This window comes from Cnephaeus nilssonii (genome assembly GCF_951640355.1).
Source record: "Cnephaeus nilssonii genome assembly, chromosome: 6".
NCBI classification, from domain to species: Eukaryota; Metazoa; Chordata; class Mammalia; order Chiroptera; family Vespertilionidae; genus Cnephaeus; species Cnephaeus nilssonii.
The window spans coordinates 105,979,462-105,997,630 of record NC_137077.1 but is presented as its reverse complement, the minus strand read 5'-3'; the positions used below and the strand labels follow the sequence as shown (position 1 = coordinate 105,997,630).

The 18,169-nt window shown below is 42.5% G+C and overlaps 1 protein-coding gene across 12 annotated transcripts in view; it reads right to left on the bottom strand.

Annotated features, from left to right (window-relative positions):
- Nucleotides 1–18,169, bottom strand: part of BCL2L13 (BCL2 like 13) — a 148,576-nt gene that overhangs the window by 10,669 nt on the left and 119,738 nt on the right. For 2 of the 12 annotated variants that reach the window (XM_079774889.1, XM_079774898.1), the window contains one exon: nucleotides 11,680–14,086. The exons of 6 other annotated variants lie outside the window; for them this stretch is intronic. In XM_079774889.1, coding sequence (XP_079631015.1) covers nucleotides 12,990–14,086 — 1,097 coding nt within the window. In that variant the 3' untranslated portion in view covers nucleotides 11,680–12,989. Of the gene's footprint in view, nucleotides 1–11,679; nucleotides 14,087–18,169 lie in introns of those variants that run through there. 4 more of the 12 variants (XM_079774902.1, XR_013813701.1, XM_079774893.1 and 1 more) reach the window with 4 other exon arrangements.

Below are 18,169 nucleotides of genomic sequence, written 5' to 3'. Positions count from 1 at the left end.
CACTAAGGAAGGTTTCAACAGTAGACTAGGAGAAGCTCAGGACTGAATTAGCGAATTAGAAGACAGGGAAGCAAAACACACACATTCTGAACAGCAACTGGAGAAAAAAATTAGAAAGCATGAGGAGAGCCCAAGGGAGTTTTGGGACAACCTGAAATGAAGCAACATATGTATATTAGGGATGCCAGAATGACAAGAAGAGCAGGAAGGATTAGAAAACCTATTTGAAGAAATAATGTCAGAAAACATCCTGATTTGGAGAAGAAAACATTATACAAGCACAAGGAGTCACAAACAAGATAAACCCAAAGAACAGCACCAAGACATGTCATAGTTACAATGGCAAACGTTAATGGCAAAGAGGGAGGCTTAAAGGCTGTAAGAGAGAGAGACAGAGAGGTACCTACAAGGGATCTCCCATTAGATTATCAAATGATTTCTCAACAGAAACACATCAGGACAGAAAGGAATGGAAGGAAGTATACAAAGTGATGCAAAGCAAGGGACTGAATCCAAGAATACTCTATCCAGCAAGGCCATCATTCAAAATTGAAGGGGAAATCAGGAGCTTCACAGACAAAAAAAGGCTAAAGGAGTATATCACTATCAAGCCAGCAATGCAAGAAATGCTAAAGGTATTTGTAAAAAGAAGAAATAGAAAGAGAAGAAGGAACACAGGCACAAAACATAAAAATGGATACAAACAAGTACCTAACAATAATAACCTTAAATGTAAGTGGACTAAATGCTCCAATCAAAAGACATCGAGTGGCTCAGTGGATAGAGCGTCAGCCTGTGGACTGAAGGGTCCCAGGTTCAATTCCAGTCAAGGGCATATACCTTGGTTGCTGGCACATCCCCAGTAGGGCATGTGCAGGAGGCAGCTGATCGAAGTTTCTCTCTCATTGATGTTTCTAACTCTCTATCTCTCCATTCCTCTCTGTAAAAATCAATAAAATATATTTAAAAAAGGAAAGAAAATTGAAGCTCTTGTTTTTTTGCAGCCCACATAAACTTAAACCCTGTTTATTTGGCCTGTCAGCTTTTGAGTTTGACATGCTTGCCCTAAAGACTCCAGCAAAAAATTATTAGAATTAATGAATTCTGGAATGTAGCAGGATACAAAATTAACACCAGAAATCTATGGCTTTTTTTATACACCAATAGTGAATTTATGGAAAGAGAAATTAAAAAAACAATCCCATTTACCATTTCAACAAAAAAAAATTAAGATACCTAGGAGTAACCCTTTTGTATGCCATAAGTGTCTATAGATGCTTTAAAAAGTCATTTTCATGAGAATTATCAACTGAAAATATTCAAGAACATCCGAATTGTAATATATTTATTTTTATAATAGTCATTGCAAATTGATTTTTAAAATTAAATTCAAAATATCATGGCATGTGGGGATGGTTTCCATTTTGGACCTGTGGCAGTTAATGGGTTAACTAAGGAGGTAAAAGACCTGTACTTGGAAAACTCTACGACACTGGAAAAAGAGGTAGAAGAAGAAATAAGCAAATGGAAGAATATACTGTGTTCATGGTTTGGTAGAATCAGCATCTTTAAAATGTCCATACTACCCAAAGCAATCTATAGATTCAGTGCAATCCCCATTAAAATATGAACAGCATACTTCAAAGATCTAGAACAAACTCTCCAAAAATTCATCTAGAATAAATAAAGATCCTGAATAGCCACAGCAATCTTGAGGAAGAAGAATAAATTTGGAGGGATCACAATACCAGATGTCAAGCTGTACTACAAATCCACTGTTCTCAAAACTGCCTGGTACTGGCACAAGAACAGACATATAGACCAGTGGAACAGAACTGAGAACCCAGAAATCCACCCAAGCCATTATACTCAATTAATATTTGACAAAGGAGGCAAGAGCATACAATGGAATCAAGACAGTTTCTTCAACAAATGATGTTGGGAAAATTGGACAGATACATGCAAAACAATGAAACTAGACCACCAACTTACACCATACACAAAAATGAACTCAAAATGGAAAAAGGACTTAAACATAAGACGAGAAACCATAAAAATCTTAGAAGAATCCATAAACAGCAAAATAGCAGACATTTTTTGTAGTTATACCTTTACTGATACAGCTCCTAGGGCAATGGAAACTAAGGAGAAAATAAACAAATGGAACTACATCAAAATAAAAAGCTTCTGCACAAAAGAAACCATAACAAGAAAGCCCACTGCATGGGAGAACATATTTGCCAATGTTATTTCTGATAAGAGTTTAATCTCCAACATTAACAGAGAACTCATACAACTTAACAAAAGGAAGATAAACAATCCAATAAAAAAACGATCAAAGGAACTAAATAGACACTTTTTGAAAGAGGACATACTAGGGGATATGAAGTGGTACTCACTGTGGTTTTGATTTACATTTCCTTAATGACTAATGATGCTGAACACATTTTCATGTGCTTACTGGCTATTTGTATATCTCTGGAACATCTATTCAAATCTGTTGCCTATTTTTAACTTGGCTTGTCTTTTTATTATTGAACTTGAGGCCGAGTGCATGAAATTTGTGCTCAGGGGGCAATGTGTATCCCTCAGCCCAGCCTGTACCCTCTCCAATCTGGGATCCCTCTCACAATCCAGGACTGCTGGCTCCCAAATGCTCGCCTGCCTGCCTGGCCGACTGCCTCTAACCACTTCTGCCCGACAGCCTAATCACCCCCTAACCACTCCCCTGCCAGCCTGATCGACACCTAACTGCTCCCCTGCCGGCCCAATTGCCCCTAACTTGCTTTCCCTGCTGGCCTGGTCACCCCTGCCAGCCTGGTCGCCCCCAACTGCCCTCCCCTGCAGGCCTGGTTGCCCCCAACTGCCTTTCCCTGCAGATCTGGTCCCCCACAGGTGCCCTCCCTGCAGGCCTGGTTCCCCCGCAACTTCCCTCCCCTGCTGGCCTGATCACCCCCAACTGCCCTCCCTTGCAGGCCTAGTCCCTCCCAACTGTCCTCCTCTGCTGGTCTGATCGCCCACAACTGCCCCCACCCCTGCTGGCCATCTTGTGGCAGCCATCTTATGTCCACATGGGGGCGGCTATCTTGTGTGTTGGAGTGATGGTCAATTTGCATATTACCTCTTTATTATATAGGACTGTTAAAAGACTTAACATTTGCCCTGGCTGGTTTGACTCAGTGGATAGAGCGTTGGCTAAGTGGATAGAGCAACTGAGGGGTCCCAGGTTTGATTCTGGTCAAGGGCACATGCCCAAGATTGCGAGCTCAATCTCTGGTAGGGGACATGCAGGAGGCAGCTGATCGATGATTCTCTCTCATCAGTGATATTTTTCTCTCTCCCCCTCTCCTTTCCTCTCTGAAATCCATAAAAATATATTTTAAAAAAAGACTTAACTTTCATTCTTAAACAAGACTGATACACAGTTGGATATTAAAGTAACCAATTGTTTGGGGGTTGAATCCAAAGAAAGCATACTGGTACAGGTAAAGTACTAAAGTAACCAGTAACCTATGCTAGTTTATTTTTTAAAAAGCTTTCTTTAAAACACACACACACATATTTTTATTGATTTTTTAAAAGAGAGACCGGAGGGTGAGGGAGGAGAAGGAGAGAGAGAGAAAGAAAAGAAGAGAAACAATGATCATCAACTGGTTGCCTCCCTCACGCTGGGGATCGAACCCACAACTTGGGTGTGTGCCCTGACGTGAGAATTGAACCAGCGATCTTTTGGTGCACAGGATGGCACTCAACCAACTGAGCTACACTGGCCAGGAATAGTTATTAAAAAAAAAAATCTCTGCCATTAAAAAGAAGAAGAAAGATCTCTGCCATTAGTGCCATTCCTCATATATTCCTATATGGGTCATGTTTTCTTATCCATTCAGCCACCCGATGTCTTTTGATTGGAGCATTTAGTCGGTTTACATTTAAAAGTTATTATTGTTAGGTACTTGTTTGTAGCCATTTTTATTTTTTGTGCCTGTATTCCTTCTTCCCTTTTTATTTCTTCTTTTTAAACCCTGTCCCTTTAGCATTTCTTGCATTGCTGGCTTGATAGTGATAAACTCCCTTAGCCTTTTTTTTTTTTTTTTTTTTGTCTGCAAAGCTCCTTATTTCCCCTTCATTTTTGAATGATAGTCTTGCTGGATAGAGTATTCTTGGTTTCAGTCCCTTGCATTGCATCACTTTGTATACTTCCTTCCATTCCTATCTGTCCTGATGTGTTTCTGTTGAGAAATCATTTGATAATCTAATGGGAGATCCCTTGTATATAACTTTCTATCTCTCTTGCAGCCTTTAAGATTCTTTGTTCTGAACGTTTGCCATCATAATTACGATGTGTCTTCATGTGGGTCTTTTCGGGTTCATCTTGTTTGGGACTCTCTGTGCTTGTGTGACTTTTTTCTTCCCCAAACCATGGAAGTTTTCTGAAATTATTTCTTTATATAGGTTTTCTAACCCTTGTTCCTCTTCTTGTTGTCTGGCAGCCCTATTATTCATATGTTGCTTCGTTTCATATTGTCCCAAAGCTTCCTTAGGCTCTCCTCCTGTCTCTTAATTTTTCTCTCCAATTCCAGTTCAGTTTGCGTGTTTTGCTTCCCTGTCTTGTAATTCGCTAATTCGGTCCTCCGCTTCTCCTACTCTACTGTTGAAGCTTCCATAGTGTTTTTTATTGTAGTTATATCACTCTTTATTTCCTCTTGATTTGTACATAAGTTGTTGATTTTCTGATCCATCTGGTTTATGAACTGTATGACCCTTACTTTGAATTTTTTTTTTCTGACCTTGCATGCCTCTGTTTCACTTAGCTCCTTTTCTAATGATTCTTCCTTTTCTTTCCTTGGGGTATTTCTTTGTCTCTACTTTTTTGCTCTCACCAACGGATCTAGGTGTCGAGTCGTGCGGGGGCTGCTTTTTGGGCAGCAGTGGCTACTCGGGCAGTGGCTGCTCCTTGGGCAGTCATGGCAGCGGCTGCTCCTCAGTTGGCAGTGGCTCCTTGGGTAGGCGCTATTCGCGTGGCTGCTCGCAGTAGTGGGTGGGGTGCTTATGTGGCTACTGCTCCTCGGACTGGGGCGGGCTGCCACAATTTAATCAGCACTAACTGTGGGCCGGGCACTGTGTCAAGAACTATAGTTATGACAGTAACTGAAAAATAGGCACCTGACTTTTGATTGCTGTAGAGAGCATCAGGTGAGGCATGAGAAGGTAACCCTTGGAATTTTTCACCAAGAGGAGAAAAGGCTGGGTTGTGTATCCACTGAATCCTGTCCCAAATTGGTTGAAGGTTGCTTCTTAGGGCAGTAATTCTTGTCCTTGCAATACTCACCACCCATAAGCCAATCAAAATCTTGTGGCTTTCTTCTTTTTTTAATATTTTTTTTATTGATTTCAGAGAGGAAGGGAGAGGTAGAGTTAGAAAAATCAATGATGAGAGAGAATCATTGATGGGCTGCCTCTTTCATGCCCCCTACTGGGGATCGAGCCCAGAACCCGGGTTTGTGCCCTTGATCGGAATCGAACCCAGGACCCTTTAGTCCGCAGGCCAACACTCTATCCACTGAGCCAAACCAGCAAGAAGACTTCCTGTCTTCTTGAACCTGTAATCCTATTTGGAGATGAAAAGCACCACTTCCCAGCCAGCTAAGCAAAAAACCTGGGAGTCATACTGGATTCCTCTTATTCCTGAAGTAGTTGTTTCTTACTGCTGGGAACTATGCTATGTGCATGCGAGTGATAAAACACTCTCATCTCTGCCCTTAAAGAGTTTCAAATATAGTTTAAAACCTAGTTAAGAAGATAATCACGGAGTACTCTAGGAGCATGAAGGAGAAAAACTTACTTGGGGAATCACGAAAGGCTTCTTAGAAGAGAGAACATCAAAGCTGCATCTTAAAGAATAAGAATTGCCGGACCAAAGAAATGAGAAAGAGGCAGCAGAAAAGTGTAAATAAAATCACAGTGCCAAGCAGTATCATAGCATATACAGGCAACTACAAGTTCTTCAGTATTCCAATTCATAAGATGAGGAATATAGAAAGATAAAGGTGGAGAAGTTGGAAAGGTCAAGCATGATGCCAATGCATGGAAAGCAAAAGGCCTATCTATAATAATACAAGTGTAATATGCTAGTTATACTGGACGTCCTTCCGGGCAAAGCCAGGGCTGCGAGGGAAGCCCAGGTCCCAGGTGACAGAGGGAAGCCAGTGCCGGCAGCTGGGGGAAAGAAGGCCTACTCTTGCACGAATCTCTTGCATCAGGCCTCTAGTCTGGATATACAGGTGTAGTGGTTAATAATGTGGATTTTTTTCAATAGATGGAATTACACATGTGTTGATATATATGCGATTTGATATTTATGCTATTTTGTTGTATTGACAGTAAGCTTCAAAACTTCATATGTCAAATTTTCTGGAGGTATAAACATTATAGATATTTTCACACATAAAATGTCAAATTTCATGCCAAAAAAAGAGCATTTGCGGTAAGTTTTAATTCATTACTTTATTTTGAAGAAAAGTACTGCTGAATACTTTGGGAAGCTTATGATGAACATGCTCCATCTCAAGATACTTCTGAACGCTGGTTTAAATGCTTTAAAAGTGACGATTTCGATGCAAAAGACAAAGAATGTCCAGGTCAACCGAAAAAGTTTGAAGACCAACAATGACAAGCATTATTGGATGAAGATGTGTGGCAAACTCAAAAACAACTTGCAGAAAGTTAAACAATTTGTGATCGTTTACAAGCAATGGGAAAGATTTTAAAGGAAGGAAAATGGGTGCCACATCAACTGAACGAAAGACAAATGGAAAACCAAAAAGTCATCAGTAAAATGTTGCTTCAACGGCAAGAAAGAGTCTTTTTTGCATCAGATTGTGACTGGCCATGAAAAGTGGATTTATTTAGAGAATCCCAAATGCACAGAATCATGGGTTGATCCAGGTCAACCATCAACATCGACTGCAAGGCCAAATTGATTCAGAAAGAAGACAATGCTCTGCGTTTGGTGGGATCAGGAAGGTGTAGTGTATTATGAGCTTCTAAAACCAGGTGAAACCATTAAAACTGATCGTTATCGACAACAAATAATCAATCTGAACCATGCTTTGATCATGAAACAACCAGAATGTGCCAGAGGACACGGCAAAGTAATTTTGCTTCATGATGATGCACCATCACACACTTCAAAACCAGTTAAAGACATATTAAAAGATCTTGCCTGGGAAGTATTAACCCACCCACCGTATTCACCAGACCTTGCTCCTTCAGATGACCACTTGTTCGATCGATGGCACATGCACTTTCTGAGCAGCACTTCAAAACATACGAAGAAGTGGAAAACTGGGTCTCTGAATGGTGTGCCTCAAAACAAGAAAAGTTCTATTGGGACGGCATCCACAAATTACCTGAAAATTGGGGAAATGTGTAGCGAGTGATGGACATTACTTTGAATAAAGCACTTTTGATGTTTCTCTTGAAATTATCCTGTTTTCTTTGATTACAAAATCTGCCATTATTAACCAGTACGCCTAATAAACAAGAATATACCTCTATCTCATAGAAGGTGAGTGTTTCCCTCTAATCTTGCTGTATCTGACAAAGATCTTTGTTCTACCAAAAAATAAACTCAACTCCCCCATACCCCCAAATATGGCAACCCTTAGATTATCAATAACCCTTAGGACAGAAGAGATAAATCTAAGGCAGCAGCACCCAGCCATTAGAAAAAGACTAAGTTTGAATTTTATAAAAGAGCAGTACTACAATTGAAATCTATCTCTGATGATCTCACTCCTTCAGTTAAAAAGAAGGGGATAGCCCTGGCTAGTGTGGCTCAGGTGGGTGGAGAGTCATCCCATGCACCAGTAGGTCGCAGGTCCGATTCCCCATCAAGGCACATACCTAGGTTGCAGGTTCCATTCCTGATCAGGCATATATGGGAGGAAACCGATCAATATATGTCTCTCACATGGATGTTTCTCTCTCCTCCTCTAAAATAATTTTTTTTAAAAAAAGCAAAAAAAAAAAAAAAAAAGGCAAGAGGGTAAAGTCATACAATACTTAAAATAACAAGGGCAGGGCAAAAGTAGGTTTACAGTTGTGAGTATGCGAAAGTTTATTCTTCTATTATTATTGTACTAGACACCCGGAGCACAAAATTTGTGCATAGGGGTGGGTGGGTCCCTCAGTCTGGCCTGCACCCTCTCCAATCCAGGACCCCTTGGGGAATGTCCGACTGCTGGTTTGTGCCCGCACTTTTAACAAATGACAGCTCCATTGTTGTTTCTTTCTTTTCATAAACCCATTGGAATTAGTAGGTATTCAAAGTGTGTATACATTTTGGGGGGACACCCTGTATATCTCTAGTCAGCGGTGAAAGGAACCAACGGCGGATTTGGAACCCCCAGACAGGGAACCTCGCTCACTCCCCGCATGTCTCCCCACTCCACTTTCCACCTTCTAGGGCAGCAGGAGAATCAATGTTTTTTCTCATTAACTCGGAAAAGCACGTCCTGTCACCTGCTGCCCAGCAGGAGTGCGCTAGGCCCCAAGCGAGTGAGGCTCAGTCAGGGCAGCTTCACTCATGCGTGCCGGCACCCAATGTGCACATTCCTCCCCTGCAGTCGCCCCAACTATCCCACCGTTTCACTGACAGGATGGAACTCCTCACCTCCTCTGGGTTCCCAATCTTGAACACTGACCGAAGGCACCTCAGCGAGGGCCGCCCGCACCCACCAGGTGTGTCTGTCCACACCTGCTCCCGCCTCAGCACCTGCATTAGCCCCACGGAGGTGATCTCGTCGCTGCATTGGCCTCCGTGGGAACAGGGCATCACTGCTCTGCCCTCTCACTGTCATCTCACAGGCGCCCACCCCCAGCACCCAGAACACCCAGACACTCTCCAAAGGACGTGAGCGTGCCGGAGGGGACGTGCACACATCCTGTGGGGGACGTAGGCATGCTGGGGTTGATGGAAGTGCGGCGGAGGGGGGGGAGGGGGAACTTGCGTGCACCATGGTCCGGGACTGCTGCAGGTGCGCGTGGGTGACAGCGTGCTGGGGGATGTTCGCACGCCAGGTAGGGAGGAGAGGATATGCGCACTGGAGGCCTGCGGCTGCGCAGATCCACAAAACCCCATGGTGTGGCCAGGAGGACGTCAATCTGGCCCGCCTCGGTGGCTGTCCCTGCGATCGCACACCTTCTGGGCCAGGAGGCGGGACTTGCGCAGCCACTCCTTGGTGCTGATGGCCCGCAGGCGCTACTTCAGCTCGGCCCGCAGGCTCTACTCGGCGCACTCACGGCTGCTGCCGTCACCATGTGGGGAGTACACGCCGCCCTCTGCAGGCCCATCTCCCCCACCCAGAGGCTCTCCACAGCCCAGAGGATCTCCGCATGCTGCCCACAAGCTTGGAATGGCCGGGGCGGGGCCCACCGCCCCAGCCGCTCTGCACCTCCGCGCTGCCCACAGGCCCTCCGCCTGCGGGGTGGGGTGGAACGCCTGCGTCGTCGCCATGGCAATGACGCAAGTGTCCCAGCCTGGCTGCCGCCATCTTTGTCATGGAGTGAACCTCAATTTGCATATTCCCTCCTTATTGGCGGTGGGTGCTGCCATCTTTGCCACGGAGTGACGGTCCATTTGCATGTTTCCTCTTTATAAGATAGGATTATTTTCCATACGAACAACTGTAAACCTACTTTTTAAAAAATATATTTTTATTGAGGTCAGAGAGGAAGGGAGAGGGAGAGATCAATGATGAGAGAGAATTATAGATTGGTTGCCTCCTGTACTCCCCGCTACTGGGGATCAAGCTCACAACCCAAGGATGTGCCCTGACATGGAATCAAACACTAACTGCCTGGTTCATAGGTCAATGCTCAACCACTGAGCCACTCAAGCCAGGCAACTATAAAACTACTTTTGCCCACTCTTTATATTATTTCTTCTTGAGCACATTGAATATTTTCCTAAGAAACCAAATATAAACATTTTTAAATGGCTGCATTACAGTGACTGGTGTTAGAAGAGGTAAAGCCAATATTTCCTTTCTACTCCCTACAGCTATCATTTAGCCCAAATTTGTCTTGACCTTGTATTAGGTTCCCCACATAAGAGGGAAGGAAGGCTTATCTTGGTGAGGTTGCTCATTGTCTCCTATAAGTGCTATACTAAATTTCTTATTCATGTAGACACTGGTGTTAACATTTTGGGAGACAAAAAATGTTCTGCAAATATAACAAAAGGTATAAACTTCTTCCTTAAAACTGTGTATTCATACAAAGCAGCATACCATTTTAGGTGAAATTTCAGATTCCCTGAAATATATCCAGGGATCCTAATTAAGACTCCCCATCTGGATCTATCAGGGTCTGGCTTAAATTCCATCTCCTGTGGAATAAATCCAACCACTCTTATTTCTCCTGAACTTACAGCTATGAGTCCAGGCCACATAAAGTATTATAATTATACATTTGTACCATACTCTCAGTATTTTTTTCCTAAGTATTAGTAATCTCCCCAACTACATTATAAATAGCTCAAGGGAAGAAGAAATGATTTACACTTTTTTGTTATCCCCCTTGTAATGCCCAACGTACGGCAAGCAAATAGGAGTGCTCAACAAATGCTTGGATGACAGGAAAATTGGTCCCATCTTTGGATATAAAAGAAGTTCTGGATATAAAAGAAGCTCTGGGTATAAAACACCCACTGTTTTTATTTTCCTCAGGCAGTGACAGTTACAGCTCTTTTTCATTTCTATACCTCTACACATATGGACTATATTTCAATCAGGGACCAGGGGTGGGAATTTCTGTCTATATAAGCCAACTCCCCTACTGGAGAGAGAGTACACTTCCCCTTTCCATTGAAGCCTGAAGATTGCATTTCCCTGGCTAAACTGAAATACCAAAGATGTCTCACTAGAGCAGAGCAAAGCAGACCAGAACAGGCTACAGCAGACAGGCACAGAATGGAGCAGAGCAGAACAGTTTAGTTGGAGAGGGGCCTGGCCACTGGGCTGCCTCACAGCCATGCTGTGTTCACAGCTGTGCTGTAATCACAATTGAGGTGTATTGCACTGAGTAAGGTTTTCTTCTTCACTGCACTCCAAATTGGAGATTTGTGTTGGTGCTGAATTGGTGCCAACAACCACTGGTTGACACTGTCTTATATCCCCTACTAACTGTAAGTTCTCTAAGGGAGAATCATAGTATTCCAAGTAGTCTGTGCCCTAACTGTGCTGCAAGGCAAGTCACAATTAAAACTCAAAGGAAATTTCAATCAGACTTAAGAGGGGAAAAATTGTTACAGACATATTTATTGATAAAATTAAATTCCCTACAATTTACCTTACAATATCCATAAAATTAAATCATGACAATGACTGACAAACACTAATGTGAACAGTGGCCTTACATCTCCTTGGAAAGTTTGGGTAAGTCAGGTTTGTATGTTGTTGTTTTAAATTTTATTTTTATTTTTTTAATTAATTAATTTTTTTTTGCAAATCACTGATTTTATTTATTTTTATTATTTTTTTACTTTATTATTATTATTTTTTTTATTTCTTTATTGATTAAGGTGTCACATATTTGTCCTCATCCCCCCATTCCCACCCCACACCCCTCCCCATGGATGCCCCAACCCTCTGTTGAACTTAAGCATTGGTTAGGCTCATATGCATGCACACAGTCCTTTGGTTGATCTCTGAGGCCCGACAGTTCGATCGATGCCTCCTTGTTTCTGGATCTGTTCTTGTTTATCAGTCTATGTTGTTCATCATTTTCCCTAGATGAGTGAGATCACGTGTTACTAGAAATATACTTATAAGAACCGAATGTGAGACGAGCAATAATAGTTATGCTGACAGGCAAATGAATCAGTCTGTAGTAAGTTTCTTTCTGGACCAACAGTTCTTTTGAGACCCAATTTCAATGTCCACCAGTTCCTTATGTGTACATGTCGACACTGACTTTTCAGCTCTGGATGGTGGACAAATGGTGGTAATGCAGGTCCGACTCCCTCTGGTTTGGTCTCGCCCGGACCAAGGGGCGCGGCTTCACCCGGACCTGGGACCCAGCATCACCCGGGCCCCGGGGTACATGGCCTCACCCGGACCCAGGTGCGCGCGGCCTCACCCGGTCCCGGGATCCAGCCTCACCCGGACCCAGGGGCACGTGGCCTCACCCGGACCCAGGGTGTTGTTTTTAATTTTAGGCACGATTCCAGGTTCTCATCAATAAGACGACTTCTCAGTTTACTCTTGATAAGGTTCATGCTTGAAAATGATGGTTCGCATAAATATGTAGACCCGAATAAGGAAAGAACAGCAAACGCTAGTTTTTTCAGTTGATTATATGAGTCAGGAATACTATTCCAGGTGTTAAAAATCAACATATCTTCCTTCTCCAGGTCTTTCAAAGCAGACCACTTGTGCTGTGAACTAAGTTCACATTTGTTTTTCTCCCAATATTTCCATATCAGCACAAAGACGTTCAAATTTCGAGCTCCATAATTCTTTGTTTTTTAAATCCAGCAATTGCATTTCAAAGTTGCCAATGTCAATATTAAAGAGAGAAAAATTTAATTCTGTTACAGTAGCATCAAGAGGTTTTTTAACAAAGGCTAACGTCACTTTGCTGTTTCTGAATTCCTGAAACCTGTTGAGAAAAGCTTCCCTCATATTTAAAAGTGTTGTTTTGAAATAGCAAATGTCAATATCAGAATTATTTTCTTGGCGATGTTTCAACAGGCTTGGAAAGTGAATCAAAGTTTCTCTTTCAAAATCTTGAGCAAAAAGAGATAATTTGTTTTCAAATGAAATAACTTCTTCTAACATCGAAAAAAATTGTGTTTCCTTTCCCCTGTAGTTTACAATTAAGCTTATTTAGATGAGACGTAACGTCTACCATGAAATAAAATTTTTGGATCCACTAATCGTTAGTTAAGTTCTGGATAGTGAACACCCTTCTCAAGGAGAAATGCTTTAATTTCTGTTAATAAGTAAGCGAAATGTTTCAAAACGTTTCCTCTTGATAACCAACATACCTTGAAGAAGATCTGCATACTCACTCTCCATTTCAACTGAAAATTCTTTAAATTGGCGATGATTAAGAGCTTTAGCTATAATGGAGTTGATAATGTTAATCACCAATTCCGTAACTTTGCAAATTTCTTCTGGAAATGTCTGTGCACAAAGCACTTCTTGAAGAACGATGCAATGGTAAGTAAGTATCTCGTGATTAATTTTTTCTTTCAAAATAGCAACAAACCCGTTTCTTACACCGGGCATACTTTTCGCCCCCTCTGTTGAAATTGAGACAATTTTATCGAGTGGAATATGTTTTTCAATGCACTCAATTACAGCATTTGCTATATCCTCTCCACGTGTTTGACCTTTGAGTGGCAATAATCCTAAATGTTCTTCTTTAGGACCTGTAGATGAAATAAATCGTACAAAAAGTGAAACTTGCGCTGTATCATTTATGTCACAAGACTCGTCAACTGCTATTGATAAAGCTGAAACCAATTTAAGATCTTGGACTTGCTGTTTGGTTATATTCGAAGACATTTTGACTGTTCTATCTTTCACTGTTTTAGCAGACAATGGTAACTCTTTAATTTTTTTTAGAATATCTGCTTTGTTCTTAAAATCCCAAAATAGCTCTTCGGATGCATTTATAAAACAACTTTTTATGTATTCACCGTCTGTATATGGTTTTCCTCTCTTAGCAATCTCTTGACTAACCACAAAACTTGCAATATTAACATTGTTGGAAGATTGCATCCAGTAATTAAATACAGAACTTGATTTTTCTTGACTCTTCTGAAGTTCCTCAACTGCTTTCTTCCTTGCATCACCGACAGAATATTTAGTACTAAATGACACGTGTTTAGTTGTAAAGTGTCTCTCAAAATTTGATTTCTTGTTATGCGCCAATTTTTCCTGACAAATAAGACAGGTCGGAAGGCCATTTAAGTTTTGAATAAATGCGAAAGTCTTGGTCCATTCAACTTTAAATTCACGGTTTTCGTCTTCCGTTTTTCTTTGCTTCTTCTTTGTAGCCATGTCAAACAGGGCACCTAAAAAAAGTTTCATTTTATAATAATAAAGCCACCAACACAAAATAATTGCAATTCTTAAATTGATGACAAAAATACCTGTAGGATTTGCACCTGGTTGGAAAAATACAGGTAACTTTATGCTTCAAGTAGGTACCTTTGTCACCCGCGCGCGGTTTGCAGGCGCGACTAGCACTAACCACTGCACATGAGACTGCTGACTGACCGGCTCACTAAACTCCCGCATGAATCGTGCGCCTCCCCCGCGCTGCGTATCCCGCAGCCCGACCGACCGACACCCCCACTTCTTCTAACAACGCCACTTCTTCAAAATAGACTCGCCCAGGCCGAAAACCGACTTCTGCGCATGGGCCACGAAGTTTCAATCACACTGTACGTGCGCGCCCGCACGTGGTATTTTGTGGAAGAGCCACACTCAAGGGGCCAAAGAGCCATGGTTTGCCGACCACTGGCCTAGATTAACAACTTTGTTGCATGTAATTTCATTCTGGAGGTGCTCAGAGAAGCCTGCCCCTTGAGAACTCCTCTAGCCCTCACTGCCTGTAAGCTGTAACCATTATACCTTGCCTACTTTTCCATGCCTGTATTTCTTACTTTCCCATGTAATCTTTTTCCTTCTACCCAACTTAAGTAGCTGGCTTAAAGGAATAGAGCAGATTTTTTGTGGATGACCTGCTGCTCTCTCCAAACTGACGACATTATTGGAATAAATGCTCATATACGATTCAACCCTGTCTCTGCTTACTTGGCTCAAGTAGTGACAGGCAGCCCAGACCCACTGGTTGTCCAGTTCTAATGCTGCCAGGAGAATTTCTGCTTATCATAGATATTTGGACACTGACAATTATTCTTGACACTTTTATGTATTCCATTGCATAATATGATTTTCCTAACAATCATTTACAATTGGATGTGCTCCTGAATCTACATTTTATTTTTAAAAATTTGAGGTGCACAATTTTCCATGTACATCACCAAAAAAAAGTTACATTCCAATTCTAGCTCTGAAAAGCTAATTGCTAATTATAGTTAAGATGTGTATGATCCTAGCTCTAGCTGGTTTTGCTCAGCCTGTGGACTAAAGGGTCATGAGTTCAATTCCTGGTCAAGGGCACATACCTAGGTTGCAGGCTCGATCCCCAGCCTTGGTCAGGGCATGTTCGAAAGGCAACCAGCCAATGTATCTCTCTCACATAAATGTTTCTCTCTGTCTCTTCCTCTCCCTTCCACTCTCTCTGAAAAGTCAATGAAAAAAATATCCACAGGAGAGGATTAACAACAACAACAACAATGAAAGATATATGATCCTAATTGAATTTATATTTCTGATTGCACTCAAATGAATCATTCCTTACTTTTGTCTTCCTACTACACTTTGTACAACCTACCTCATAGCATGTCACATGCTACACGTGCTGACTTACATATGTCTCCTCAACCAGATCTAAGCTAAAAAGTACAATCTGTACTTTATTCAACTTCTACATACTAGCATGTAGCATGGTGCCTAGCATAACACATGTAATCAATTAAGATTTACTGTATATTGAAAATTAATCTCTGAAGGACTTAAACAGCATTATAGATATTCACTAATTTTCACAAACTCCTTGTAAAACTGGCAGATACTATTAATAAACTAGAGTTTACAAATAATCTGAAGAATATGCAGGTAAATGATTCATCTAAGGCTAAGCAATTAGATCATAGTAAACACTACTAAGTCACTCTTCTTAATAGGAAAACCAAGAGAAAGAACTAGAGTTGGTGCAGCCTGTGATTACTGCTCAACAGAACAGGAGCCTCAGCTTCAATATTCTGAGTAGATATTTCAAAGGTTTTATAGAAATACTAGAGGCCCATTGCACGAAGAGATTCGTGCAATAGCCTTCCTTCCCTTGGCTTCCAGCACCAGTTTTCCTCCAGCACCCGGGACCCAGGCCTTCATTCCGGCCAGAGTCTGCCTTCTTTGTCTTTGCTACAGACTCCGGAGTCTGCAGTCTTGTCTTCACTGCGGCACTCCGCTCCTGTAGATCCCTTTGCCACCCACCCTCGCTCTCATAGCAGGCGTCCTGCACCACCTGGCCACTCCGCGCCTGGAGCAGCTGGGCGGCACCATCTTTGGCCTTCTAATTTGCATACTCACTCTGATTGGCTGAGGGCGTAGCGGAGGTATGGTCAATTTACATGTTTGTCTATTATTAGGTAATAGGACAGGGTGTATTAATATTTAAGAATGTTCAGAAGTAGATTGAGAACCTTTCACATATAAGACATAGAACTTGTAACTATATGACTTATGTCCAAGTTTGAGAAATAATGCCCACGGCTGAAGTCATGAAGAAAAAAATTTATATAAACCCTTGTTTTCAATAAAACAAATCTCAGAGAGTTCTGGTCAAGATGGCAGAGTAGGTAAATACTGTGCTAACCTGCTCCCATGACCACATCAAAATTAGTACATTGTAGAACAATTAACCTAGAGAACCATCTGAAGACAAGCTAAACAGAAGTCCTATAACTAAGGATATAAAGAAAAAGACATGTCAAGACTAGCAGTGGGGAGGAGCGGTGAAAAGGGCTGGTCCCACATACATGTGTGGTGGTTTAGAATCAGTAAGGATATGTCAGCTGCAGAGGTCTGCCTGAGGAACCAGAAGTCCCAACTCCATACCTGGTTTCCCAGCCTGGAGCACCAGTGTCTGGAAGATCTGTGAAAATGAACAGGGATTTGGTCTGGCCAGATGAGACAGAAGGCTGCTGGAAAGCCAGGTGTCCTCTTAAAGAAACAACACACAAAATTTCATTACATGCACTCACCCTGGACTCGAATGGAGGGACAGCAGCTCCAGGAATGCCAGAGACAAACAAGGAGGAAATTGAGTTGTGTGGCTTCAGAGGAAGGACAGGCCCCATTGTTCTGTGTTAAATGCTCCTCCCACACAGCTGGTGGGTAAGCGCCATTTTTCCTGCCATAAGAGCTCCCCTGCACAAATTAGCCCAGTGAACACCAGTACTCTGCATTAGCCTGGTGAACACCAGACTCCCTGACACCTTGCCTCATCCAACTCATGTATCCCCAGAGCCCACCTTTAAGTATCTGAGCCTTGTAGGCAGCTAGCAGGTCGTAGCATGCCTCAGGGCACCCTTTTGCTGAATGGTCCCAGGCCTGGTACCGGTGGTAGCTGGTCTCAGTTCCCAGTGTGGCCTCTCCCATGTGTCCCCAGGTCTAGCACAGGCAGCTACCAACTGCGGATTGCTTTGTAGCACCTACCAGGTAGCGCGAGGTTGAAATCAGCTGCTGACTCCCAAGAGGCCCCAGAACCAACACATCCGGTGGTAAGCTCCAAATCACAAAGTGCACCACCCAAATAGCTCTGCAAGTGTCACACCCAAAGGGAGGTCTCAGCAAGTACCATTGCCTACTGGGCCAAATAGTACTTCATGGGGTCAGCCCCTACACAGCAGGTAATACACTGTGGTTGTAGCTAATCCTCATATCAGCAAGCCTGAGGGTCAGCACAATCCACTCACATGCCAACAGCAATCAAGACTCAACTACAACAGGAGAGCAGACATAACTCAAACAAGGGACACCTCTGTTGAAGACCAGGCTCTGGAGATCAGGGAATCTGCACCACTGGGACCCACAGGACACCTACTACATAAAGCCACCCTGCCAAGATTAGGAGACATAGTAGATCTACCTAATACAGTGGTCGGCAAACTCATTAGTCAACAGAGCCAAATATCAACAGTACAACGATTGAAATTTCTTTTGAGAGCCGAAAACCGACTTCTGCGCACGGGCCACGAAGTTTCAATCGCACTGTACGTGCGCGCCCGCATGTGGTATATTGTGGAAGAGCCACACTCAAGGGGCCAAAGAGCTGCATGTGGCTCACGAGCCGCCGTTTGCTGACTACTGACCTAATGCATAGAAACAAACAGGGGGGCGGGGGGGCAGATAAAATGAGGAAATAAAGAAATATATCCCAATAAATAACAGAATGAAACTCTAAGAAAAGAACTAAACAAAATGCAGGCAAGACTAAAATAAAATTTAAAAAGAAATGGAGGCAA